The 27,711-nt window shown below is 51.8% G+C and overlaps 2 protein-coding genes across 2 annotated transcripts; one reads left to right on the forward strand and one right to left on the reverse strand.

The window, feature by feature from the left end:
- Positions 1–228: 228 nt before the first annotated feature.
- LOC113957863 (serine/threonine-protein phosphatase 4 regulatory subunit 3B-like) lies at positions 229–8,114 on the reverse strand. The gene is made up of 11 exons (XM_027665696.1): positions 7,450–8,114; positions 6,486–6,563; positions 5,573–5,686; positions 4,395–4,511; positions 4,071–4,202; positions 3,240–3,342; positions 2,623–2,781; positions 2,290–2,459; positions 1,813–1,949; positions 1,403–1,466; positions 229–607 (listed from the first exon to the last, which is right to left on the reverse strand). The coding sequence occupies exons 1-11, from the start codon at positions 7,993–7,995 to the stop codon at positions 530–532; spliced, it is 1,698 nt and encodes a 565-aa protein (XP_027521497.1). The 5' UTR covers positions 7,996–8,114; the 3' UTR covers positions 229–529.
- A 4,310-nt stretch (positions 8,115–12,424) lies between these two features.
- CSRP1 (cysteine and glycine rich protein 1) lies at positions 12,425–27,067 on the forward strand. Its single transcript, XM_027665717.1, has 6 exons — positions 12,425–12,530; positions 19,452–19,564; positions 23,889–24,057; positions 24,452–24,578; positions 26,230–26,323; positions 26,625–27,067. The coding sequence occupies exons 2-6, from the start codon at positions 19,453–19,455 to the stop codon at positions 26,699–26,701; spliced, it is 579 nt and encodes a 192-aa protein (XP_027521518.1). The 5' UTR covers positions 12,425–12,530; position 19,452; the 3' UTR covers positions 26,702–27,067.
- The last annotated feature ends 644 nt before the right edge of the window (positions 27,068–27,711 follow it).

Below are 27,711 nucleotides of genomic sequence, written 5' to 3' on the forward strand. Positions count from 1 at the left end.
AAAATTTTAAATCCTAAATTTTACAACTCAACATTGTGAATATTTAAATGTATTTAGAAACAGTCTAAAACCAGAACAATGAGAACTTTTTCTCAAAATAACATTTATCAATAAACGTATTATAAAATCACAGAGGAAAATTTGAAATCCTAAATTCTACAACTCAACATTGTGAATATTTAAACGTATTTATAAACAGTCTAAAAATAGAACAATGGGAACTTTTTCTCAAAATAACATTTATCAATAAACATATTATGAAATCACAGAGAAAAATTTTAAATCCTAAATTCTACAACTCAACATTGTGAATATTCAAACGTATTCACAAACAATCTAAAACCAGAACAATGGGAACTTGAATACAAACCAAACTTCTTATCTTTTACGTAACAAACTCTACTTAAGTAACAAAGCCTATAGCAGCCTATCTTCTATGAAACAATAGCTACAGTTAAAACTAACTCCAAAAATTTAACACTCAACACTTGAAGAACTGATTCGTCTTCCAAACTTTGTGTTTTCTTCATCAACGCTTACGTGGTCTTTTCCTTTTAGCTGTGTTAGACTGATCTTCATCATCAGTACAATCCTCCCGTAGACGTCTCTGCCAATCAGAAAAAGGAAATCCTCACTTTGAAAAAATACCCACCAATGTGCAATTTTAGTACACACCCCCCCAGCCAACCTGTCGGGACACCCAAGCCAGCAGCAGCAGGAGATCCTGGGATCTGGGAGATCCTTCAGCATTCCAAGACCCTTGGTCTGGAGAGTGGTTTTGAACCTCAAGTTGCAAAAGGTACTGGAGGTTCCTTGCTCCTCTGGCTGTGGCCTCACAGTTGTTTCAAAATCCCTTTGGAAGCTCCCAGCTGGGCAGGCACAAACTCTGACGTGCCCCCTGAGATCCCTTTGGCTGCTCAGCCTTAGGGGTGGGCAATCAAATTCCTGCCACACTTCTCTGGAGCTGCTCAGGAGCTCAGGGGCTGGAGATTCCAATAGTGCACGACTGTGTCAGGCACTACAGAGGTGTCACTGACTGCCTTTGTCTGCTTAAAAACACTTAGTAATTCCCCAGCTGGTGGGCACTGACACAGTTCCCCAAAATCCTAATCCCATCTGTACCTCACACACAGCAGCACCTGGGCAGGGACAAAGCCAAGGGGTGGCACCAGTTAAATGACGCAGAAGATGCGAGATCAGACTGTGCCACCAGATCACCAACAGACTCCGGCCCCACGCAGTCTTTCCTTAACCCTTCCCCCACAGCAGCCGGGGTTTCCCTAAGCAGGTCTCGGGGTGAGTTCCTGCCTCCCTCAGCCCCCTGCCTGTCACACCCCGTACAGCCCCGCGAGGCAGCCCCGCTGTCCCACGCCAGGGCAGCACCTCACACCAGTTCTCCCACCTTGGGGGCCGCCACCGCTGGCCTCGGGGTCGCCGCCTTTGAAGAGGAGCCACAGCATGGGACACTGTAAGAGAGACAGGACAAGTGATTCCAGCTTTGCTGCTGTTTCAGACTCAGCCAGGATCAGAAATGCCTTGCGTAGCTTTGGAGGGAATGGGGCACATTTGAGAAGGCAATCCAACTCCACCCCCAGTTCTGCCCTCACCATAAGACTCACTAGCACCCCATCTGACACTGAGGCAGACTGAATCCTAACTCAGGGGACAGAGCAAGAAGTTTTCATCAAGAATGAAACCCAACCCCAGTCCCAGCCACCTGCTCCTGCTGCCCTCTGGGAAATTAAAAATCAAGGACCAGCCCTGCAGAATGGCAGTCCCTGGCAGGCTCAGGACACACGAACTGAGGCCTACCTGTTCACTGTCTGCTCTTGTTGGTGCTTTTCCTTCTCATGTCTGGGATTCAGTCCAAAAGTCTGAACATAGTCGATAGTTCCAAGTGCCTGACAGAAGTTCTCCACTAGATGTCCAATAAGGGAGTTGCCATCTCCCTGCAGAAGAACAAACTGGGGTTTCAGCCTCAAATGGTCACAGGCAGAAGTTCAGAAACCTTTGCGTTTAATTTGGAAAGGAACTGATTCCTTGGCCAGAGCCAAAACACTATTGTAAAGAAAAGTTGTGAAGCAACTGGATTTACCCTTAATAGAAAAGCTGAAATCTAGAAATAATTATGAAGCTTTGCATGGAAATGGACAACAAACTCAGCAGTGTCCCAATGCTATTTGTGACACTGCCATTAAACCAGGATGGTGCAATCTGGGAGAGCTGCATTTTGCCTTTTGCCCTGAGAGGCCCCAGACATGTCAGAGCTGAAGCTGCTGCTGAACTCACCAGTTTGATGAGTTCCAACAGCTCGATCACAGACGAGGTGAGCAGATGATACACAGCTCCATTTTCCAACACAGCATATAAAAATGGTTCAAGGAGATTTCCCTGGGCGATGTAACAGTTATAGAGCTCATCTCTCAGGCCAATTATCTTCTTTATAAACTGAAAAGCATCTGTATGAAGAGAGAAATTCAAGCATTTAATAGCATGCCCGGGCTCAAGTCCAGAAATTCATTCCCATGAATTCTGAGTTCACGTGTCCACCGACACTGGAACACCCTCAACACAGGGCACATGAAGCCTCGAAGAAGGAAATCACCACAGTTTTATACTCACTCAAGGCCAGAAATGTGTGTTTGGAATTCATCAAGACCACGACTCTTCTTAGCAAATCCCTGCTGATAATGTAATGCCTCATGTGCTCCTTATGCCATTCCACACAAAAAGTGAGGAGCTTCAAAATTAAGGCAAGCCGTTTTGCCACTTGATAGTTATCTACAAGAAAAATTAATGCCTTCAATTAAGCAAACAAACCAAATAATGTATTGTAATGCACACCAAGGTCAGTTCCTTTTATAGTTCCTGACATGTTTTTAGTGGACTTTTGCTTCAGGAAGCGGAATGTTGGGTCAGAACAAAACACAACTGCGGCTTTTTTGCCCTTACAGCAAATATTCTTTAAAATTATATAAGTCAAACTGGTACACCATTAACATCACACATCAAGGAGGTGCATCTTTTCCAAAGAACAGCATCAAGCTCTGTCAACATTCAGAGCTGCAAGAAAGGGCTGAAAACTGCTGCCCACAAGAACTCCTGTCCCCGGGGGAGCAGCAGCTTTCCCCAGCTGTATTTCCAGCTGCCCTCACAAGCTGATTGCTGGGACCAGCACTGTCAGTCACTGATAAACATTAAAAGCCTAAAAGGGGGGGAAAAATAAAACTTCTCATTACCTATTTCACATGTACCTTCTGTTGCATTGGCCGAAATTGGAGCAGTCAGAACAGGAATACAGCAGGTGTAGAAGAAATTGAGAAATTCGAATACTTGTGGAGCCTAAGACAGAGAATCATTTCCTTAAACACTGGCCTTCACACACACCTTTTAAATAAGAAAGGACAGTAACAGCAGAAACAGCCTACAAAGAATTCTCTTGGCTCCTTCAGCTCTGCCTGGATCTCTCTGGCTGGGCCTGCAGCATTGCCTGCACTCAACAAAGATCCACTTCTTTCTTTGGGGAAAATCTGAGAGACATCCAGCCAACCTCACTGTCACCAGGAGGGTCCCCACCATGGGTGCAAATATGTCCTGGAAACCCATCAGTGGCTCCAAGTGCTTGACAAAGTGTCCTTAAACCATTTTTAAGTGCAGGAATTATGTCATGACAACCTGCAAACCTTTTCATAGCTATTCCTGCACATTCCAATGGATTAAAACATGGATTGGGTTTCTCAGGGACTCTCCTGGATTTCTCTTTCTAGATTTCTCCTCCAGCCAGCAGGAGCTCTGCCCAGACAGGGCTGTGTCACTGAAACCCAGCGCTGCTTGGCTTAACAAATCCCAACCCTGTGCCCCACCCCCCCTTTCCTGAGCAAAGGGAGTGGGAACTTCAGCTTGTTTTATAGTTTCTTTAAATTCAGTATCAGACCACACACAACACCCAAGAAATCACCCAGAAATGAAAACTTTTTTTATCCTCTGCCCCCAAAATCAGCAATAGAGAATCTCAGGGGTTTAACTTTGCTGAGACAGTGGTGTGTCCTCAGCCCTTTGTATTTTCTTACCTCAGCTGCACGCAGCAGATTCCCTGGATCGATCAGAGTGCACAGCACATCCATCAGCTGCTCAGCTCCTCCAGACTCAGGATCAGAATGGCAGATCAGCTGCTCAATGACTACACTGATCAGGTCAGTATCCTGCAAAAAAACCCAAACAAAGAATAATTAGATACTAAAGTGGAATGAGTTCCCTTGTTTTTATTGTGTTTGTTTGTTTGTTTTAATAAAAATTACAATGAAATAGAAAAATGGAGATTTTGTTTGGCTGGTTTGTTTCCTGTTTGCCCTAAGACTGGTATATTCAACAAAGTCCAAACCACTTTTACTTACAGGGTCACTCTGCTGGGCCTCTTTCATTACAAATTCTTGGACCATGAATGGACAAAAGTCCATTAGATCAGACAAGATGTCTGTGGCAGCAGCTCTAACTTGCAGATCATCCATTCCCTAACAAAAAAGAAATTAATTTGCCAGGGCAAATCAAATTTGGGATTTATTATCAGGTAAAGCTGCAAAGAAAAGGGGGTTAAAAGGTTTGGGAACGTTTCATTACAAAGTTTCTATGAGAAACATGTATATGTAACTATATTGCAGAAAAACAACAGTAAACCAACAACATCTTTTCCCCACTCTTTCCCTCCTTTAGAAAGGACACAAGGCTTTCTGTGAACCTAATGGTCCTAATTTAGGCAGGAAACATTCCCATTGTGCCACTGGCTCCAGTATCTGAGACACTGATCTTCTGTACATGTTCTCCACAAATTTATTCATATTGTACCCAAGGACCAACTGTACAAATCAATTGGTCCAAAAGTTTCTGTGCTCATTTCCAGGCAACAAGAAAGAATAACTTTCCTTAAGGGCTGTGATTTTCTCTGAGAGCAGCACGACTTCTGAGCCCAACACAGCAATGCCCCAGGCCACATTTGGACTGGTCTGGCCCTCACAAAGAATAGTAAGATTAAGCCTTGTCTGATCCTTGAACATCTACAGCACTTCAGTGTTTTCCCAGCAGTCCCTGTCCCTTAGTCAGTTCACAGGTTGTTACTCCAGGATAGAAACCCCCTGGAATTTTGTGGTTTTGAGGAACAGCAGCACTGACACATGGATTGCAATGGCCAGACAGCAACAGCTGCTTCAGCCAAAGGAGTTAAAAAATTATGTTTTTCCACAGCTGATTAGCACATATTAATCTGCTAACAACAGGATTCCATGATCTTTTGGGTAGGAACCAGCTGATAGTTCAAGATTATCTAAAAATCCTTCTTTGGCCCTGCTCCAACAACAACCTCAATGGCAACAGTAAAAATCACCAAAGCACTCAAGTCATGGCCTTCAGAGAGCTGTGGGCAGCTTTTGGGTTCTGAACGTTCCAACCAACTTCCACCCTCAGCAGACCCAAGCTGTCCCAGCAAAGTGACACAGAAGTGCTCAGCAGACTGAAAACCTGCTTCAGTGGCCATGGGATTTTCTAGTTTGATTAAAATCAGCTTGACGTTTTCACTTACTATTAGAATTTCAAGAGTTGGAAGAATTCCCAACTTGGCTGATCTTTGTAGAAATTTCTCTCTCCTCTGATAGAATATGAGGGAAAAGTCACAGAGGTCCTTGAGAAAGTTAACCTGTTGCATAGGAAAAAATAATTTCAGGAGTATTTGAGTCAGAAAACTCTCTGAAAAGGAGGAAACGGTTCCAATTTGTAGCAGAGTTTGAGTCCTGGTTGGGATGGACTTCCCAGAAAATGGTATTGTTTTAGTTCTGTCTCCTCCAACATTTACCAACATCAAAAAAGGAAAGCAAAACAAAGTAAACACACAGAGAAAGAATAAATGAAGATGCTGGGCTTGAGCTCGGAAAGAGAGTCACCTTGTAGCTTTTTTATCACCCTGGCTTAGGAAGGATTGATTCTCCAGCCAGGCCTGAAGGAAAAAAGCCTTCCTTGCTGAAAGTGAGCTTTGAACAGGGAATTTAAGCAGCTAAATGTGTTCAAGGATAAATACAGTTTGGAATATATATATATATAAGAACAATCCTCAGTCACAGGACTTTGAAGATCTTTCTGAATCAATAAAGCACAGTGAACAAAGCAATGCTGATATGACTGGAAGTCAGTGATCTGGGATGCTGAAGGGTACTGGGAGGAAAGGAGAGCTTGGAGTCAAGGATGTCAGCTCAGTGCTAGTCCTTTCTGCACAATAAAATCATTATTTACCACAAATAAATCAGAGCTTATGTTGCCAAAAAGATTTTTCTAGTGAGTACTTAAATGAAGACTGAGCTCCCCTGGAAGTGGTTCCAGGGTTCCAGAAATACTTCAGTGGCTGCAGGAGACCTCAAAGAACTCATGGAACAATTTCACTTTTCCTACTTCATCTCTCTAATTTTCAAGCATTCGAGAAACCACTGAGAGCACAGACTTACCAATTCCAATCGTTCGTCCTCAGCCGTAGCTTCATTTGTTAATTGGACAAAGACATCAGACAAAAATTCCTCGTCTTTCTGCATAACACACAAAAGGAACACAACTCACACAGTGCCTCTGGAAAGGCTAAACTTCCTTCTTTATAGGATCCCACATTGCCCAAAGTCCAGCTCTCCACACCTCTATTCATTTTATCCCCAAAAAGGCAAATGCCAGAGTACACATCCAGCAGGATCATTTTCCAGGTCATTGTTTCAGCATTCCCTCCATGTAGCAGAAGCAGGTCCAGGAGACCAGAGCCACAGGTTAAGCTGAGCTAAACCTGCAACTACAAAGAGCCAACCAAGACACAACTTCTCCCGTGCTGCACCTGCTGCTCACACTCCACTGGGAACATCCCACCGGGATCCCTCTCCCTCTTTGGGATCTGCAGCCCTGCAAAGCATCTTTTCAGTCCACTGGGCCAGGGTGACCAGATTCACAAGCTCCCAGTTTCCCTGTTAACCTTCCTTGCAATCAACCCAGCTCCCTGACTTACAGACACTCTGCTTTGCACCTCTGGACTATTATTGGCTTTTTTTTATTCCTTCCCATGGAAGGCAGCTGTGGCATTCTCTTTGAGCAGGCTCTTTGGAATCACAGGTTCGGAATTTGTTACACACACATCACAAATTTCCCTGATCCAGAATACGAAAAGTTGCTCGTTCCCTACACACCTGTACAAACCAGCTCAAAAGGAGGATGCTGCTTAGGAATCAAAGAGAAGAACTTTAAACCCTTTACAATCCATTAAAAAATATTTAGATATTCACCTGTATATCTAAAATACAGAATCAAAGATATGAGAAAGAAGGGGAAACATTCCCAACACTGTGCAAATGAAAGGACGTGGGATTAACTGTGATCCATTGGAAATTACAGCTCCAGGCCCCAACCCTTTTAGACCAGATCAAACCCACTTACCTCCAACACTCTGAATATCTCCTCTTTCTTGCGGCGAATGAAGGAAGAGAGGATAGGAAGATAATTCTCTCCAAAATCAGGATTTGGCAAGAAGTTAGCCCGAATATACTGTGCCTGGTACATCTGGTGGAATTTTTTCTGGATTTTGGAGTCTCTGATGGGAACAATCTTCTTAAGCTGGGCTCTTTTAGTCGCAAACTGCCTGTGGTGTTTGGGCTGAGCCAGCGAAGGATCATACTCCAGGCATCCGAGGACATCCATAATACACTCCTGGGAGAACATCACTTCAAACAGACTTGATTTACCGAGGTTCAAAATCCCTCTCATAATTCCATGTAACTGGTGTAAGGCTTCGGTGGCCTCTGACCGCTCGCAGTCTTGGAAAAGCTCTAATAGTTTTGGAATAAAGCCTTTCCTCTTCATGGCCAGTGCCAGCTTCTCTCTGAGGCTGCATGAGGAGAGGGCAGAGGTGACTAGATCGGCGATGTCTCCAAGCCTGTCAGTCTCACAGGGAGGAAGGTCGATCAAACGCCTCCTTGCAGGCATTTCTTGCAGATGTTCCTCTTCTGACGCTGAAAGACACTGGGTGACTTCCACAGAATGTCAAAATCCAAACACGGAGCAAGAGGGAAGCCAGAGGGAAGCTCACGCTGCGCTTGCCTCCTGTCGCTCTGGCCCTGAAGCTTCCACAGGGTTCCGTTGTCTGCAACCTCTGTGATGTCACCTGCCCTCAGCTCCTGCCCTCAGGGTTCTCAAAGGTTCTACACTCTAGAATGTCTTGACCAACCGACTTCTGAAACTTGAGAACTTCTAGAGCTGAGAGGAGATGTTCCAGCAGCCTTCTAGTACAGGAAGGCTGGACAGACTTTTGCCCAGGACAAGGGGCAATGGCCTTAAGCTGAGGGAGGGCAGGTTTAAATCACGTATTAGGAAGAAATTCTTTACTCTAAGGGTGGTAAGGCCCTGGCACAAGTTGTCCAAAGAGGCTGAGGACTCCGCAGGACTGGAAATGTGTAGTGGGTTGACCCTGGCACCCACCAAAGCTGCTCTGCCCTCCAGAAACGGACAGGGGAGAGAAAATATAAGAAAGGGTTCATGGGTTGAAATAACGAAAGGGAGAGATTCCTCACCATATACCATCATGGCCAAAACAGACTTGAATTGGGGATATTAACTGAATTTATTACTAAAAAAATCATATGGGGCTGTTAAAGGGTCCTTCTGGTCACTCCCTTACTCTCCAGCTCATGGATGGGAGCCATGGATCTCAGCTGGTGTGATATTGCTGTCGCTGCACTGTTCTGGTGGCAATTGGCACTTGCTGGTCTTCAACTTGCAGCAATCCCACGATGAAGGGATCTTCTGATAGGCCAGGCAGGGTAGATAATTTTTTGATCTTCTCTGTATTCACAGTAGCTACACCAAAAGCCCATCGATGCTCCTTTGGATCCTTGAAGCGCCCTCTCCTGAGGCAGTCAGTGCCAAGGATACACAGGGCTTCTGGGCCAGACACAGTGAGGTGCTTTTCCCACTTGTTCCCTGTTAAACTCACCTCAGCCTCTAATACAGACAACTCCTGACATCCCCCAGTCATTCCAGGGATCCAGATGGGTTCTGCACTCCTCTGCCTCGATGGCATCAGTGTGCACTGTTCACCAGGATCTACTTTACACCTCTCTGGATCCTATACGCCAGGCCATCGAATCCACATAGTCCTGTATGCCTGGTTATCCTTTTCCTCCTCCTGGCTGAAGGCAGGGACCCTCTGTTCCTGTTCCTGGTCACAGTATTCACTGTCTGACCTTTACGATGCCAGACCAGAAGTCCTCTGTGTGCCGGGAGTGGTGCTCAGCACCCCCCAGCAGAGCCAGCACCGCAGGGCGCTCAGCGGGACGGGACGGACGCACAGCCACGAGAGGGGGCTCGGGGAAGGCGCAACGAAGCCAATGCAAACATCTCATCCCAAAGCTTCCCCGCTGCAGCAGGTGGAGCTGGAAGGGAGCAGCCGGGGGGGGGATTGGGCCGGAGGGAGACCCGTGTCCCGGGGGGTCTCTGCTCCAACCCCACTCGCCTCCTGGGCCACGGCCGGGCTCGGGTGAACCGGGGCAGACCAGGAACTGAAATACTAAATTTCTTCTATCGCATGCATTTGTCCACAACTATTTTTTCCCAGGGCTTCTTTAAATACACCTTTAAATGCCCAAAGGAGCAAAGGTTCTCATAATATTTCTTCTCTAATGCCTCTGACTGTGCACGCATCTTGTATTGATGTGGTGGAAGAGTTGCCTAAAGTTCTGAGAAACCTTCTTGCCTTCTGCGGTTTTCCAAGGAGGATGACTTTGTTTTCAGGGAACTTTCCCATCACCGTGATTTTGATTTTTTATTTTGTTTTTAAAGTTCCTTGTGCCAGGGTGCCAGAGCTCTTACAGCCCTACTGATGATTATTGCTTAGTCCTTCCTTGGAAATGTACAGGTTCTGGCAGCTCCTCCATGAACCCACTGGTGTCTGACTGGAGCTGCAGCTGCCGGACCTGCTGCTCCAGGAGCTCCACACTGCGAGTGCCGGGAAGGGAACGGAGCTGGGGAAGGGTCTGGAGCAGCAGGAGCGGCTGAGGGAGCTGGGGGGGCTCAGCCTGGAGAAAAGGAGGCTTAGAGGGGACCTTCTGGCTCTCTGACAGGAGGTTGCAGCCAGGTGGGATCAGGCTCTTCTCCCAAGTAAGAAGCAACAGGACAAGAGGAAATGGCCTCAAGTTGTGCCAGGAATTTCTTAACCGAGAGTTCAGGGCAAAATTACTGTTGAATCTAATGGCAAGTTTTCCAGGTCCAAAGGAAGTACCTCCCTGCTGCCCTCCCAGTCCTCCTCCCTTCCTTCCAGTTTCAGGAACACACACCCAGCAGCTGGAGCAGTCTGGGCTCCTCAGCTCCTGCCAGTGAACTGTCTTCCCTTGATTAGCCATGGTGGCTCAGAAGAGGAGAGTGCGAAGAGTCCTGTGAGCTCCACAGAGCAGCAGCAGCCTCTTCCTGCCAGATATCTGTTCTTTAATGGCTACTTACATTTTTCGAGTAGAAAAAGGCCAGCCTAGGCAAGAGATATTAAAAAGGGGCCTTTGCCAACTGCATCCTGGCCTGGCTTGACAATCCTGTCCAAGGGCACAAGTGATCAGGAGCACTGGAGCATCCAGCTTCTCTCCATTCTCACCTACTCCAGGGGGTGGAAGATCCTCATGAAGCACAGATGAGCCTCAGGGGCTCCCAGGGCAGCAGCTCAGGGTGGGAAGCAGTTTATCCACCAGCGAAATCTCTTCCCTTCTCCTGACTTCCCCTCATGGAGCAACCTGTGGAACTGCTCCTGAAGTGGCTGCCTTTTGCTGGTCTCCAGGTCCAGGGAACAGAACATCAATGGACTGAATCTTCTTTGGATCTTCCAGGACACCAAAAATGCCTAAGAATGGAAAGTTCCTTTCTCTATCCAGGTTCCTGTCCCTGTGTGGAGTTTTCTGGGATCGGGGAGGGTGTCCCACTCCCCTCCTTGCCCTTCTCCATGGGTAGAGGGGGAGTGACAGAGGGGGACGGATCCAGGGGAATGTTTCCCAAGGGCATGGAGAATGGGAACTTGTACCCCAACAAGCTGCAAATCAGGCAGGGATGAGCATACAAGGGAACACCCAAACTCAGACTGGGATGTGGAATCCTGATGGGAGGTCTGAGCATGGAGCCACAACCAGGGTTGGACAGACAATTCAGTGCTGGGTCAGGCTGCAGGGCCTACACATGGACCACCCTCAGCTTTTCATGGTGTAAATAGCATTACCTGGAGCCTTGGGGTTGTTTTTCACATGGTCCTGGGCCTTCCTGGGCTCCTGTGTTGCCCTGGCATAGAAACACACAGGAAAAAGGGAAAGAGCAGCTTTGCAGCCCTGCAGCCACACTTTCTGTAGGCTGCTCTAGGAATGTGTGGGCTTGGAGGGCACTGCTGTGTGTGTGGGGGTACAGAGGGTCCATGGACAGCAGGGAGGTGTGGGCAGTGTCTCTGTTCCTGCAGAGGCTGCACGGTGCCCGCAGTGCTTTGACCTTTTCACTTCTCAGAGCTCTCCCTTCTCAGGAAGACACCTGTCATCCAGCTGTGCTGGGAGTGTTTTCCCAGTGCTCCTGCAGCCTTTCCCTCACAGTTTGGTGCTGTGCTTACTTCTTCTCCCCATGTGCCTGCCCCCACAGCGCATTGTTGTGGGTTCCCATGGGAGTCATTGCCAGAGTTGCTCCTCACTCCCCTGCTCTCTACAATTTCTCATGAGAGAGTCATAATCCCAGAATGGTTTGGGTTGGAAGGGACCTTTGAAGCCCATCTCATTCCACCCCCTGCCACGGGCAGGGACACCTTCTACTAGACCAGGTTGCTCCAAGCCCCGTCCAACCTGGCCTGGAACACTTCCAGCCCTTGGAGCATCTCCTTGGCCTCCTCTGGACTCGCTCCATCAGCTCCACGTCCTTCTTTTGTTGGGACCCCAGAGCTGGAGGCAGCTCTGCAGGGGGCAGATTTCCCCCCCCCTCCCCTGCTGCCCACGCTGTGGGATCAGCCCAGGGCACGGGGGTTTCTGGGTCCCAGCACACACGGCCGGGGCGTGTTGAGCATTCACCAACACCCCCAAGTCCTTCCCCTTCAGGGCTGCTCTCAGTCCATTCTCCGATCTTGCAACTCTTATTTAAATTTAGAGGAAAACGTCCAGCACAACAAAACACCGACCTAAACATCTGGTGGGTGCCACCGACGGCAACATCCGCTTGGGAACAACCCGGCCTGAGGGTTTTAGGGACCTGCCGCGGAGAGGGGTCCCGGGCCGGTGGCGGAGGGTCCCGGGGGCGGTGGCGGGGGTTCCCCGGGCCGATGGACGGTCCGGCCCGCCCGTGCCCTCCTCCGCTGGGTCCCGTGACATCAGTCCCGGACGTCTCCGAGAGCCACCGCCCCGCGACCCGCCCTCCCCCGCCGCCAACAAAAGCCCCGAGCGGCCGCCGGCCACAGCCCCGCTCCCGACACCGGCACCGGCACCGGCACGGACAGCGACAGCGAACCGGCCCGGCCGCAGGTGGGTGCGGGGCGGGGGCGGCCACCGGGTCCCGCCGAGCGCAGCGGAGCTGCCCCCCCGCTCCCCGGGGCTGCCGCTGCCTCCATCCCTCCCTCCCTCCTTCCATCCCTCTCTCCCTCCTTCCATCCCTCTCTCCGTCCCCACGGGCTGCTCCATCCCCGCTGCCGGCCCCCTCCCACCCCCCAAGCCCGGCGGACCCCCTCGGGGTGAGATGCGGGGCTGGAGAGCGACACAGCCCCGCCGTGTGCCCCTGGGGTGGGTTCAGGGCCGTGGGACCCCCTGAGGCACGAACGCCGGGACACCCGCGCACATGGTGGGATGCGGAAGCCAAAGCTGTTGCATCAGATCGGGTGAACTTTGCTGACCCGGCCGCGAGTGGACCTTGATCCACGCGTGGTCACTTCCCACCTGGGTGCCAGACTTCCTGGTCATCGGAACCCTCCGCTCAGTGTTTCCCTTTGCAAAGGGAAATCTCAGGGCAGTGGTCTCGGGCTGGGCTGTGAGCAGAGTCCTTGCACCCTGTCCCCTCGCCAAAACTTGGGGTCTGCTCTCCCTGCACTTTGCAGTCTCAGTAAAGCTCATTCCCAGGGAGGCTGAGGCAGCTCAGCCCTCGCTGCTGCGGTGAACTCAGGTCACTTCACAGAGATTTGCATCGCTGGGGACCCGGCTGGGCACACACACGCTTGAGCACAGCTCCAGGTGCTGCTTTCCAAATCTCAGAGCCACCAGTACGTCGGAGAGGGTTAATGGGCACTTGGCAAAAGCACTTGGAGCAAAAGCACCGGATGTATCAGATCTAGGGGGGCTGGACTGGGTGAGAAGGTGACAGTGCTAAATAGCATTAGGTGGGAGACTGACTTCGGGTGTTGCTCCTCCTGGCTCTAGAGCCTGGTGAAGCGGGTAGAGGAGAAGCCTTACAAGCAGTAACTGTGGTTATTTGGTCTGTTCATTCTTGAAAAGAGGGGCCTGAGGTCAGAGCTCACTGGGGTCTGCAGCTTCCTCCTGAAGGGCAGCTGAGGGGCAGCTCCAATCTCTGCTCTCTGTGACCACTGACAGGACCCAAGGGAATGGCACTGTCTGTCTGTCCTGTGCTGAGACCCTCCGGGCATCCAGGAGCTGTGGCCAGGCCAGAGCAGGGCCAGTGTGTCAGCCCTGACCCCTGCCTGCCCTGTCTGCTCTGATAACCTGACCAGGCTGAGATCCATTTCCCTGTTCTATTGCCAGACAAAATACTCTTATAAGGGGGAGAGGACCTGAGGGAACAGCTGGAGCTGTGTCACAGAAGGTTTAGGCTGGATATTAGGAAAAGGTTCTTCCCCAGAGGGTGGTTGGGCACTGAACAGACTCCTCAGGGCAGTGGTCACAGCCCCAAGGCTGCCAAAGCTCAAGGGGTGTTTGGACAACACTCTCAGGCACATTGTGGTATTTTGGGGTTGTCCTGTGGACAGGAGCTGGACTGAGTGATCCTTGTGGATCCCTTCCAGCTCAGGAGATTCCATGATTCTTCTGGTGGTGAGGCTGGAAAGGTGTGGTGTTGTGAGTGAGCACTCAGCTCTGGGGAGGATTCACCCCCTAACAAGGAGCTCAGTGCCAGTGCTGAACAGGCAACATGGTGCCATCCCTGCCCCTGCAGTTCAGTGAGCAATGTCTCTCCAGCCTTGGGATCTCTCCTGTCTCCTGGACTGGGGCCTCTCCAGCCAGGATGTTGGTGTCTGAATGCTGCCTTGGAGTGGCTGAGCTTGGCTCCCTGCTCCTGGGAGGCAGCACAAAGGCACAAGGATGTGACTGACTGAGGCAAATAAGAGCTTTGCAAAAGCTTAAGTGAGCTTGGTCAGGTTATGGATCTTGATCCCTTCAGGAGTCAGTAGCTTTTCTTAGCACACCTGAAAACGCTTTGGCTTTTGTTCTGGATAAAGCTGGGATTTTCCTTGAGGAACCCAGTTGTGTTAGGAAACTTCCAAGTAGCCTCTGTAACCCAAGCTTGGGAGCAGTGTGTCCGTGGGCGACGGTGGTTGCTCCATAGGCTGTGAGAGCCGTGCCTGGCCGGTGGCACAGGGCAGCGCTGGCCTCGCATGGGCCCTGCCCTGGCACAGCCAACATGGGGCTGCCTTGGCAGCAGAAGCCCTGGCTGATTGCTTTGGGAGCTATAGAGTAGATGAGCCGTGTGTGAGCATCATTCTGGACCTCAGACCTTCCTTCCTTCCTCCCCTGATCTGATCCAGCTGCATCTCCTGGGTCAGTGCTCTGATTTCCCATGGTGATGCCCAGTGTTTTGCCATGTCCCTGAGCTCACCAACCTCAGGACCCCCTTCTCTTGCTCACCAGTTCGACATCACTGTGTCACACATGACCTTCATTTACACTGTTGGTAGCCCAGAGTCCCCTTTAGGTCACTGTTACATTTATCCCTGTGAGCTGGTTCCTCTGCTCTGTCCACATGCCTCATCTGTCTGGGTGACTCCTGCTGCAAATCTCTGCCCATTTCATGACCATGCCAGCTGCTCTCTAAACTGGAAGGCACTAATCAGATCCTGGGGTTTGGGGCTCCTGCTATGGCTTCCTCCCCTTTGACTCGTCCCTTTGCCAGGCCATGTAATAATCCTGTGTGGGCTGCTATGAACATCTTTAGAGTGAATTTAGTGCAGCACTGACTCTTCTGTCATTCACTTGCATTAATGCTCTCATTGGAAAAAAAACCCAACCCTTTTACGTGGGCCACTGTGAGTGTCCTGTTCCTCAGTGATCTCCAAGCACAAAGTGATTGCTCTGCAATTAATTACTGTAGGATTTTAGTAGGGCACATTCTTAGGAAAGGTTTTCCAGCTATTGCAGAAGGTCAAAGGGTTGAGTTGGCATCCAGGGGGCTGCAGGGATGCTCCTGCCCTGCTCTGGGTGCTCCTGTGACCATGGAGCTGTGTCCACATGGCGATGGGTGCTCCTTCAGCTCCAGCAGTTACAAAGCAGCTGCGTGCAGGGAGGCAGGATGGAGGTTTTCAGCTTGGATGTGAGTGACCAGCAAATACTGGTCTTTCAACCCATTCTAAGGAGAGGATGACTGTATTCCTGCTGCCTGATGGCTTGGCTGCATCTGCTCACTGCTTCCCCTTACAGCCCAGGTTCAGAGGACATCGGAAGGCACCAGGACATACTGGTTCCATACTGGTTTATGTCTGGTTGTTCAGTGTAGCTTAGACTGTCTCCCAAACTGCTGCAACCCTGAAATGGGTGAGTCTGTAGCTCTCATTTCATAGAAACACAGAATGGTTTGGGTTGGAAGGAAACCTCAGAGATTATCCAGTTCCATTCCCCCGCCACGGGAACCTTCCACTAGACCAGGTTGCTCCAAGCCCTGTCCTACTTGGCCTTGTTGTGGAGAGCTGAACTGCAGCAACATCAGCCATCAGACACTGGAGTTGATCTCCAACAAGTGTGAGCCTTGTGTGGTTCTGCACAAGCCTCCCCTGTGTCTGTGCTCCCCAGGGGCTTTTGGGGCCCCTTCCCTTACCGTGAGTGGATGGAGTGGCTCTGGGGCTGAGCCTCCCTTGGCACTGAGGATGGTGTCTGTAGGGCTCTGGATGTATTTGTTAGGAGTTGTGCTCCATGGGCTGTGGAGATGAAGGAGGAAGGAAAATAATCTTGGGTTTTGACAGCCCTGTGTGTCTCTTTTGCCTGTGCTCAGGGAGGCCGTTGGCTGCAGGACCTCCTGTTCCTCATTCTGCACGGGGCTCCTGGTGACTTGGAGAAGTGCAAGTGAGGTCACTAAGTGCTGCAATTGGGAAAAACATGCAATGTACTCTGAGAAAAATGCTGAAAGGATTGAAAACACTCCAACGTGTCTTAAAGTGGTCATTATGTAGGGAATTCGGATGACGGGTCTGTCTGGATGGGTGTTGTAAGGACTTTGATTTTGAGAGGGCTGATATGGGTCCCAGGCTCCATGAGCAGGGTGCTCCAATTCCTTTTTTTCTGTTGATACTGACCTGGAGCATAAACTGCTTTTTGGTCTCTGTGTGGCCTGCCAAGCTCTCAGTGTGGTGTGGGTGTTGTGGAGTAAGAGGGAATTCCCAGCAACTTCAATCTTTTCTTGGGCTTTCTCTGTGCCCAGCTGTGAGCTCTCACATGGATCCCCAGGGAAAACTAATTTCCATGGTCTCTCCCCTCAGAAAATCCATCCTGGTGTGTGCCAGGAGGTCTTAATGGGATGTGGCTTTGCCAGGGCTTCATCTGTTCTTCATGGTGAGAGTCATCTGTCTAAATCCCCAGGGTGTTGTTTAAACTGTGTGGAGGCACCTGCTGCCTTCCCATGGTGGATGGAGGAGAATAAGCAGCAAAAGGGCTCGGACTCCTCATGTGGCAGATGAGCTTCTCCCAGCAGCACCTTTTTCACCTCCAGCAGACTTACAGGCAGCTCAGGGGAAGGTGTCCCCAGCACTGAGGTCTTGGTTTGGGGAGATGAGCCCTGATGTTCAGCACAAACCTTTTCCTTCACTGCTGCTGTTGCTGTAAAGGGGGAAAAAATGTGTCATGGAGGCAAAGGGGAGTAGCTGGTTCCAAACCATGGAGTATGCTTGAGGATGCCCTGGCTGTGGAGCAGGGAGTGCTGGGAAGAGGCTTCCCCTCAAAATCAGGCCTGGGGAGTCCTAGAGATAGGGTCTGTCAGCTGTCATGTTTGGAAAGGGATGGGGGACCCAGAGGAGGTGTAGCCTTCCTGAGGTGGGATCTGACACAGGGGCAAAAGGGGCTGGGGGGCTCCCACATCGTGCAGGGTTCAGGGGCTGGCAGGGAGGTGCTGCTGGATGTTTCTGCCCTCCAAGGTCAAGCCCTCTTCCTGGTGCAGGCGAAAAAAACAGGCTTTGGAGAGAAACAATCTGTGCCCTTTTAAGGCAATCCAAAGGCTGGGACTGGAAGGACCGGGATGGAAGGGAGGGATTTGGCACAGTGGGAAGCCCAGTCTTCAGGGCCTTTGAAAAAGAGACTTACAGGCTGCTGTTATCACACCCCAAACACAGCTCTTGGCATCTCTGGAGCCAGCACAGGCTCTCCAGCCCTTGCCTGTGGCACTCCCCCTCCACAGCTCCATCTGTCTGTCCCACTCTGAGACCCTCTGGGCATCCAGGAGCTGAGGCTGGGCTAGAGCAGGGTCCTGACCCCTACCCTGCCTGCCCCAAAAACCAGGCTGAGATCCATTTCCCTGTTCTATCGCCTGACAAATGCTCTTACACAGGGAAGAGGATCTGAGGGAACACCTGGAGATGTGTCAGGGAGGTTTTGGTTGGAGATCAGAAAAAGGTTCTTCCCCCAGAGGCTGGCTGGGCACTGAACAGGCTCCCTGGGGCAGTGGTCATGGCCCCAAGGCTTCCAGAGCTCAGGGAGTGTTTGGACAATGCTCTCAGGGACAGGGTGGAATTTTGGGGTTTTCCTGTGGACAGGAGCTGGACTGGGTGATCCTTGTAGATCCCTTCCAGCTCAGGAGATTCTGTGAAGAGCTCAGTTTTCCTGTATCCCTGTGCCTTTGAGCAGAGGGTTTGTGGAGCTTTGTGCTCCCCCATCTCTCTGCCTGATATTTATACAGCCCCCAGTCCTGGTGTGTTTGGCACCCACCTCCCCAGCTGGGAGAGCCTCTGGGTGGGTAACTGGAGACCCAGGGATGGAGCATCAGCTGCCCAAGGTGACCCAGGGGGTTGGGTCTGCTGCAGGAAGAGGGCTTGAAGGCTCCCAGTGTGCTCCAGCAGACCCAAGTCCCCTTCCTCATGACCACACAGTTGAGCCAAGGGAGCTGATGAGATCCTGCACACGTGGTGGGCTGGCACATGGTGTACTGGGAAAATGGTGTTTGGTTTTGGGGACATTTTCCTGCTGCTTTAGCTGTTCAGGAGTCAGGAAGCACGTGGCTGTGGGAAGGTGACTTCTGCTGCTTGTCCCCACATGGGAACAGGATGGAGAATTACAGAGGTGTAATTACATGGAGAGAGGCCCCTGAAAACCTCCCAAGCTGCAGCTTGTGCCCTTTGACCTTTTGTGCATCATTGGGCTCCACCAAAAAGTGTTTTATTGTCTTTGTAGCAGTCTCAGGTTGCTGTTAGATCCTCTTTAGCTTCCTGGTTTTTGGGGTTGTCTGCAAATTTGCAGCTCAAGGGGCCTCTTGGTTGTGTCTCATCAGACACAGTTCAGGAAAGAGGAGAGAGAAACAGAAGCATTTATATCCTGCCAAGGAGCTGGATGGTAGCTGAGGCTGGTGCTCAGGTCTTTGCACCTGTGCTGTGTCCCTGATTTCTGATTTTCCAGCCTCTGTGACTGTGCTTGCAGCCCTGGAGGAGGCTGAGCTGTCCAAGCCCCCTGTTTGGTGGTGTCAGGGGTCAGCCCCTCCTATCTGGGCAACACTGACTGTACCCCTGCCTTGTGGTGGCTGAGATGGAAGATTGGTCAGGGAGGAGAGGCTGTCACTGTTTCCAGAGGGGCTGACAGCTCTCACTCTCCAGCACCAAGGCTCAGTCCCATGGCCATGGCTGAGGGGTGACAGCAGGGCTGGGATCTGAGGAGGTGTCGGGGCCGTGAGTACCCCTGTAAGTGCTGTGTCCCATCATTGTTCCACTTCCTCCCTTTCCCTGGCACTGAAAGGAGCTGTGAGGTCCCACAGCTTCCAGGACAAAAGAATTTCTGCTGCTCCTGGCTGGCAGGACCAGTGGTCCCTGGGAGGCAGCTGGGTGCTGTAGTGATGGGTCCCGTGGGCATCCTGAGTTCTGCTAATTCTGCAGAACCGTGAGCTGTGCACACCCCAAACATCTGTGAGGGATCTCTGCACATGTCAGTGTGGCAAAGCTGCTGGAGCTCCAGCTGGGGGGTGTCTGCTCTGACTGCCCCATCCCTGCTCCTGCCTGACCTCCCACCCTGACCCTATTCCTGCCTGTGCTTTCCCTGCAGGATGCCAAACTGGGGAGGAGGAAAGAAGTGTGGGGTCTGCCAGAAGGCCGTGTACTTTGCTGAGGAGGTGCAATGTGAAGGCAACAGCTTCCACAAGTCCTGCTTCTTGTGCAGTGAGTACCAGCCCCTTCTCTCACCCCCCACTGCTCCCTTTCCTGGCTCTCTGCCGGCTGGGAGCCCTGTCATATCCTGTTTATGGGCTGGGTAAGTGCTCCTTAGGATTTCTCTGCAAACAGACATGCTGTGGGAGCCATGTGGCAGGGCCTCCCCTTCCCTCCAGACTTGGAAGTTCCTTCTGCTGATTGTCCCAGGACACCACAGGCTGTCCAAGCTGTCGGGGCTGACCTCTGCCAGCACCCACGCAAAGATTTAGGCTGTCCCTACCCCAGGGAAAGGCCAGGCTGGGTCCTCTAGTCTGTCTTCAGATGTTAAAGATTAGAGCATGAGACAGGGACTCTCCCAACAGTGGTGGCAGGATGTGATGCTAGCTTTAGTCTTCTAAGTGGCCTTTGCCACACCAAAAAGGTGGTTGAGCCTTGGGACCTGATTTGGGGTCTTTACCTGTGTCCCAGGAGATGATGGGAAGGAGATGTGATCCTATCCTGCTGATGGACAGCCTCCTGAGAAGTGTCAAAGCATCACCTCCAGCCTGCCTGCAAATCTGCTGTTGCTGAGGGTGTCTCTGTTGTATGTTTGGACCCAAGTGTCACCTCCAGGAAAGTGCAGAGGAACAGGATCTGGCTGTGGGTGACTCAGTGCTGAGCTCCCTTCCTCCTGTGCTCTTTGGGATCCTACAAGTACTGCTGGTTTCCTGCTGCAATCCCCCAGACACCCTTCCCCTCCCTTTGGGGATACCAAGGCCAGTAGTGTTACAGTGCAGCTCCATAAACCTGGGGCATTTGCATCCAGAGGGGCTGCAGGACCTTTGAATGGAAAGATGAGCACTGTCCTCAGCCTGTGTTACCAGATTTCTGCCCCCTGCCCTTGAAGACTATCATGTACCAGAACTAGTGATTCTCCTGTGCTCACATGAGATGGGGCTTGGAGCAACCAGCTCTAGTGGAAGGTGTCCCTGCCCATGGCAGGGGTTGGAAGTAGATGAACTTTAAGATCCCTTCCAACCCAAACCATTCTGTGAATCTCTGGGCAGGAGCACACACGTTGCCTGTGTCCACTGATGGCTCCTCAGCACATTTCACCTGCCACAGAACAGCAGAAGTGCATCTTCAGAGCTGCCCTTGCAGCAGATCCTCACTCAGGTGTAACGTTTTCTCAGCTGGTCCCAGTACCCTGGTCCCACTCTCACATTCTGTCACAGCAGGGAGCACAGACAGGATCTTTTCCTTGTGGGCAGCAGGCAGAGCTGGGATCTGTAAACAGGCCCACTCTAGGACCAGTCTCAGTAGAGCTACTGCACAGGGAAATACCAGTGCCCTCATGGGATGATTGATCCCTGCCATGATCCTGTGTCCACCTGGCCCAGCTCCTGGTTACTTCTTGGCCATCCTGCCTGGGATGCAGCACACACAGCTGAATCCAGATGTGAGAGAGAGAGGCTGTCGCTGTGTCTCTGCTCCCTGCACAGTGTGGAGGGCGGCCAGTGCTGGCTGGCAGCTCTCAGATGTGGGAGTTTCCAGGCTGGAAATTTGCTTTGGCTGGGAGGACTGAGCAGGGGAGTCATGGAGAGGTTTTCCCTGGCAGGGAGGCAGTGGCAGCTGAGTCCTTATTGCAGCTGTTCTGCAGAAGGAAGTCCTGTTTCTTCAGAAAGAAGATAAGGAGGGTGGGTAGTGTTACTCTCACCCCCTGTGCTCACAGCTGGTTTGCCAGGGAAAGCTGCTGCCATGAGATGCTGGCACCCAGAGAGCAGGGCAGGCCTCCAAGAGCCATGAAATGAGGCTAAAGGCATTGCTTGTTTCCCTACATGGCCAAAGTAGGGAAAAAGGTCATCCAATATCTGCTCCTAGAAGCAAGTCCCCAGGGAGTGGTCCTGAGCTCAGGGCTCCTGTCCCTGTGTTTTGCAGATGTACATAATCACACTCCACATGTGCCCAGCAGCTCTGCCTGTCCCAGCTGGGGGCTCCCCAGCTCAGACCATGGCTCCTGTGCCAGCCCACCCGTGCCAGCCCACCGTGGTGCCCACTGTTCCCAGCCCTGTGCCACAGGCTCTGGGTGGTGCTCCTGAGCTCCTGCATTCCCAGCCTGTTCCCCAGTGCTGCATTTGGGCCTCATCAGGGAACTCAAAACATTGGCTTTAGGGGAAAATAACAGATACTTTGACCCAAGCTGCCAAAAAAAATCATCGAAAAGGAGCCAAACCTACCACAGTGCATTAGAGCTGGAGATGGGCTCAGGGAGTGACTTGGTGATTGACTCCTGGCCTCAATCCAGCTGACGGGGTAGTACAGCAGAAATGTGCTGTAATGAGCTGCTTGGCCTTGGAAAGCAGAGGCAGCTCGTTTAATTGTTTTGTGGATCGACTCAGCTGCTCTTAGAAAAACAAAGGGTCCTTAACTCCATGAGTGCACCTCACTGGAATTTCTGCAATGCAGAAACCCAGGAGCTGGGGAAAGAATTTTTCTGCTGCCCCTCTCAAAGTACAGATGAGGAACTGTGAAAGCTTAGGTTGGAGCTCCAGATCCACTGAGATGTCATTGAGATCATTCACTTCCACCCCGGGACAAAGCTCACAACAAAGCTCTTTGAATGTGCCAGTGAAAGTTCCCAAATTTCCCTCCTGAGGATCTGCCTGGACACAGTTTAGCTCCAGGGTAATGCAGAAACCCCAACAGCAGCCCAGTAGCTTGGCAGCAGTGGGAACAGTTAACCAGGGCTGGTCTTTCCCAGCAGGGACGCTGGATCCATCCAGCTCCTGCTGTGGTGGGAGCTCATTGCCAGGAGAGGATCCAGCCAGATCCTCCTTAGATGGCAGGAGATGGTTCCCTGTCCACCTCCCTCTCCCAGCACAGCTCCTGGAAGAGAAGCACCATATTTAGTCATGGGGCCGAGGAAGGGCTGGGCAGCCCCGTGTTCAGTGCTGTGGTTTGTGCTGCTCCAAGGGCGGAGCTCCTCTGTGTTTGCATTCCTGTGATAGTGGTTAAGGCAAAGAAGGTGTTCTGCTGGCCAAGAGGCTGCTGGAAGCAGCTGGAAGATGTGTGGCAGCTGCAACCGGATCTGTTTGGGGCTGGCTGCCAGGGCTGTGGACTCTGCCCCCGGTGTTGGGATCCCACATGGGGCATGGAAACACTGAGGATCACTTCTAGTTTGGGTGCTGCTCACCCCCAGCTCCTTCCTGTGTTCCAGGGAGGGTTTGGAAGCAACACAGGAAGGGTTTGGAAGCTGACGTGGCAGCTGTGATCAGAGCTGGGACAGGAGTTGGTACTTCCAGTACCTTAAGGGGGCTTGTAAAAAACAGGCAGAGTGACTTTTTACACAGGCAGATAGTTATAGGCCAGGGAAGGATGGTTTTGAACTGAAAGAGGAGAGATTTAGATCAGATATAAGGGAGAAATTGGTTCCTGTGAGGGTGGGGAGGCCCTGGCACAGGTTGTCCAGAGAAGCTGTGGCTGCTCCATCCCTGGAAGTGTTCAAGGCCAGGTTGGACAGAGCTTGGAGCAACCTGAGAGAGTGGAAGGTGTCCCTGCCCATGGCAGGGGTTTGGAATTGGATACTCTGGGTCCCTTCTGACCCAAACTGTTCTGTGATTCTATGATTCTAAAAATCAGGAGAAGGCCTGAGCCCAGCACCAAGCTGAAACTCTGGATAGGCTTAGCAGGGACCCTGAGCATGGCTGCTTTCTCCTCCTGTCCTATCTGACATCCCACATTGACCCCCAGGGCTCCAACACCCAGCTGAGTTAGTGTTCATTCCCTGAGACCACCCTACACACCCCCTCAAACTAGGGCACAGTCCAGGGGTGACGTCTTACACAAGCCCTTCCATCGTCTCGGGGTCTGGAGAGGTGACTGTGCACAAGGTGCAAAGCCCCTTACAGTTCCTTGGGTGTGGTGGTGGCCACAGGCCTGCTGTTAGTCCCTCTGAACATCAGGAAAAATGCATTTGCTAACATTTCTTTACCCTGAGTGCTTCTTGCTGTGTATTTGCAGTGGACGAGCTGTGGGGCCAGGACATCCATCCCTGGGCTTGGGAATCCTGCAGTGATTTGTAGGGAAAATTCAGGAGACCAGCATCAAAAGGGTTAACAGAGCTCTCTCTTGGTATCAACCTCTTGGCTTTGGTGGTTGCTTCCTTTTAAAGCCAGACGATGTTCTTGTTGTGATCCTTATCTCTGGTGGTTTGCATTCACTCCCTGGATCCTGTCTAGGGTTTCCTTGCTCCTTGAAAGTTTAGCTGTGCTATCCCTGTGAGGACTTGTTTTGCCCAGCTAATTAGTGAGCTCTGGATGAGCAGGCTGATGGCACACCCTCCTCTCTTTTCTAGTGGTCTGTAAGAAGAACTTGGACAGCACCACTGTTGCTGTGCATGGAGAGGAGATCTACTGCAAGTCCTGCTATGGGAAGAAGTATGGCCCCAAGGGCTATGGATACGGGATGGGAGCAGGGACCCTGAGCACTGACAAGGGCGAGTCTCTGGGAATCAAATATGAAGAGTGAGTTTGAGTCTTGTTTTTGAAACTGGGGCTGTCGTGGGCACCTTCTTCCCCGTGTCTGTGCTGTGCTGCTTGGCTGTGCAGCCCGTGCTGAGCTCCCAGCAGTATCCAGCTGGAGCTGTGGGCTGCCCTGCCTTTCTGCCCCTCAGGGGAAATCCACTGAACCCTGTTTGCCAGGTGAGATGGGGCTTGACAGGACATGTCCCAGTTGCCTGAGCACGCTGCCCACCCCCTCCCAGCACACAGCCCTCAGGCTGAACTTTCCATGGCGCTCAACACATTGTGCATAAAAGCTCCAGGCCCTTCAAAACTGGGCTGAGATTTGGGATCCCATAGCTCTTCCCTCTCCATCCTGCCTATGCATCCCTAACCATGAGCTTCCTCCCTTCAACAGGGGCCAGCCCCACCGACCCCCCAACCCCAATGCAGCCAGGATGGCCCAGAAGGTGGGAGGATCTGATGGGTGCCCTCGCTGTGGCCAAGCTGTGTATGCAGCTGAGAAAGTGATTGGAGCTGGGAAGGTAAGATGGGGGATGGAGTGGATGTGGCACAAGTTGCTGTGTGGCAGGGAGACCTTCAGAGAGGGTCTTGACCTGACCCACAGGCTGCTGCCAGCTGGGCTGCCAGAGCCTCTGGCCAGGGCTGACTTTGGGGTCTGGTGGCCACACTCACCTGGAAGCCTGGCACCAAAAGGAGATCTTGACATGTCTGGACACCAGGTTCCCCAGGCTGCAGTGCTCTCACAGACTTGTAGATGGGAGAGAAATAAATTCAGTATTAAATTCCGAGCCCTCCTCAGCAGAGGTCACTGTGGATGTCCCTGCTGTAGATGTGTTGGGAGGACGAGCAGTGATGTGGGCCATGGCCACTGCCACCACTAACTGAAGAAGTGCATCATCCAGTGACCCTTCTCCACCCTCTGCCCCAGGCTGGGATGCTGCAGCCTGAGTTCAGGGCAGGGAGTAAATTCTCGTGGTCAGTGCTGCCCATAGGCAGGGTGGTTGGAGATGTGGGCATGGGCTCGGGGCATCTCCCTTGGGCCGCTCTGGTGGTGGACTGGGTCAGCTCAGGCTCAGATGTGAAGGACACTGTAACAGCTCTGGTACTTCCTTTGTCAAATTCATCACTTCATCAGGTGATGAATTTGCATCCTGAGCTGTGGCCTTTTCACATCACTGGTGGGTGATCTAGCTGTGCTCTGTCCTCCTGGGGCCTCTGTGCTTGTCCTCTGTCCCCAGAGCAAGGAGAGGAGGCATCTGGTCACAGAAAGGGCCTCCCAGCATCATCATCGCCCAGCTGGCAGTGCAGGGACCTGTGATGGACGTGTTGAGGGTCAGTCCAGGGTCAGAAGCCAAACTTACCCTTAAAACAATGATCTGGGCTTCCTGGTCAGCTTCTGGCCTCAGTGTTTATTGGGAACCAAAGTTGGTGAAGCAATTAGACTCAAGCAAACCCAGAGAGGATTCCAGAGCATGTATTTCATGTGCTAATGTTTGCTGGATGACTCCATCTGCTACCTCCTCCTCCTCCAGCCCCCTAATTTCACATTTTTTTCCAAAAAAGGTTTCATGTTTTCCAGAGTGTTTATTTAAATTCCTCCGTGAGCAGCTCTGGCTACTCAAGGGCCTGCCCGAAGACTGTGAGCTAATTTATCTCCAGGGGACTGCTGGAACTGTGTGTGGGGGGTTATTTTTAAACACTGTCTGTTTTTTGCATTCTTCCTGTCCGTTTGCTGCCTTCCTTGGAGCTGTGGTTGTGTGGGGGCAGGTTTCCCAACCCTGCTGCCACCCCCAGGCTAACGTCCAGCAGCCATGGCTCTCAGCTGGATAACTGGGGGGGAATTATCATGCTGGTTGAGGAGGACAATTCCCAAAGGGGGGGGATTGCTCCTTAAAAATTATTGTACAAATTATTGTACAAATTACTTCTGTGAGTGGGGGCAAGAGGTCTCCAAAACCAGATCAACACAGGAGCAGTGACCCTGGTGTTTCCTCTCTGTATCTTCCCATTGGGGCTGGGAGGTCAGAGCTTTCCAGAGAAAAGCTTTTATCCCATTGAGAGCTCTTTGCCAGCAACTTCGGGTCAGAAATAGAGAAGTGAGCCCATTGGTAGCCAAAGCCTGCTGCCCTGTCCCTGGGTGTTGTCTGACCAGGCTCTGCTCCTGTCCCACAGTCCTGGCACAAGTCCTGCTTCCGCTGTGCCAAATGTGGCAAAAGCCTGGAGTCCACCACCCTGGCAGACAAAGATGGGGAGATCTACTGTAAAGGTGAGTCCCACCTTTTTTGCTGGCTTGTCCTGGGCTCTGAAGGGCAGTGGCAGGGGGTGAAAACCCCTGTGCAGGGACCCAGGATGGGATGGAAGTTGGGGAGGTTGTGGCCCTGGGAGCTGCATATGGGGACTGGCTGTGCTGACTGGCCATGGAGCCAGGGAATCTCCTGCTGGGCCTGTGGCCTCCCTGTTTGCCCAACAAATATAACAAACCCTGTCCTGTTTAGGCAGTACCTGCTCCGGGAGGAGGACCTGCTCATGTGCCAGCCTTACCTGTCTCTCCCTTCCATCCTCTGCAGGTTGTTACGCCAAGAACTTTGGTCCCAAGGGCTTTGGCTTTGGGCAGGGCGCCGGGGCACTCGTCCACTCGCAGTGAGGCACCAGGAGCTGGCTCTGTGCTCGCTCAGGGCTTGTCCAAACCAGTCTGTGCTGCCCGACCCTTCCCACGCCCGCCGTGAGCATCCTCACCGTCATCCAGAGCCACCCGCTGCTTCTCCCTGCCCGCCCCGACCCAGCACACCCTGGAGCCAGGGCAATCCCAGCGCTGTCCCCACCGGGTCCTGCTGGGCCAGGGGCTGGGCTGTGGGCTGCTCACCCCCACCTCAGCGAGGCCCCTGTGCCCGAAACGTTCTGCTCCGTGTGTCCCATCCCGGGATGTGTGCTCGTCCTGCCGGGATGAGCGCTCAGCTGCACTGTGCCGCGTCACCAAGCAAGCAATAAACATCCAGAACATCAAAGCTGACCCAGGCCTGACCGTGCCAGACAGTTTATTTCCTCTCTGGGGCTGAGGAGCTGCACTGGGTGCCCAGAGCTGGAGGTCAGGAGGTGAAAGGAGGAGGAGAAGTGTTGGCACTTGTGGTTTGGCAGGAATGTGCTGAGTTCTGCAGGTTGGCTTAGCTGGGCTCTCCCCCTGCTCCCACTATGGATCATCACAGAATGGTTTGGATTGGAGGAGACATTAAAGCCTATCTCATTCCAACCCCTGCCATGGGCAGGGACACCTTTCACTAGCCCAGGTTGCTCCAAGCCCTGTCCAGCCTGACCTTCAACACTTCCAGGGATGGGGATAACTATTCCAAAAGCAGTGGTTGATGCTGGGAGGCCCAGGACAGCCTTTCTGGGGTGTGTCAGTAGCACAACATGTGTGCTCACCCTATCAAAACCCTTATCAGTGCTTTTAGGTGGCACCTCTCCAAACAGGCATACCCAGCAGTGCCAAATAATTAACAGCTTTTCACCTACTCCCTGGATTTTTAGCAGCTTGAGGATCATTAAGCCTCCAGTTTGGCAGCTGCCCAGGTTTAATTCGTTTTCATCTAAACTCTTTACTCCCTTTCTGTGATTCTCTTGTTGGACCGGTGTGACATACCCACAGCTCAGCTTCAG

Source organism: Corapipo altera, unplaced genomic scaffold (genome assembly GCF_003945725.1).
Source record: "Corapipo altera isolate COAL_440 unplaced genomic scaffold, ASM394572v1 202, whole genome shotgun sequence".
In the NCBI taxonomy this organism is placed as follows: Eukaryota; Metazoa; Chordata; class Aves; order Passeriformes; family Pipridae; genus Corapipo; species Corapipo altera.

What these genes read in the sequence shown, in the direction of transcription:
- LOC113957863 (XM_027665696.1), bottom strand. Translation starts at nt 7,995, where the DNA reads ATGCCTGCAAGGAGGCGTTTGATCGACCTTCCTCCCTGTGAGACTGAC. An exon ending in CAACTCTTGAAATTCTAATA is followed by an intron (nt 4,512 to 5,572) that starts GTAAGTGAAAAC and finishes CTTTTTTGTTAG; the next exon opens with GGAATGGATGATCTGCAAGT. An exon ending in ATCTGCTGCGTGCAGCTGAG is followed by an intron (nt 3,343 to 4,070) that starts GTAAGAAAATAC and finishes TCTCTGTCTTAG; the next exon opens with GCTCCACAAGTATTCGAATT.
- CSRP1 (XM_027665717.1), top strand. Translation starts at nt 19,453, where the DNA reads ATGCCAAACTGGGGAGGAGGAAAGAAGTGTGGGGTCTGCCAGAAGGCC. An exon ending in AAGTGATTGGAGCTGGGAAG is followed by an intron (nt 24,579 to 26,229) that starts GTAAGATGGGGG and finishes CCTGTCCCACAG; the next exon opens with TCCTGGCACAAGTCCTGCTT. An exon ending in TGGGGAGATCTACTGTAAAG is followed by an intron (nt 26,324 to 26,624) that starts GTGAGTCCCACC and finishes CATCCTCTGCAG; the next exon opens with GTTGTTACGCCAAGAACTTT.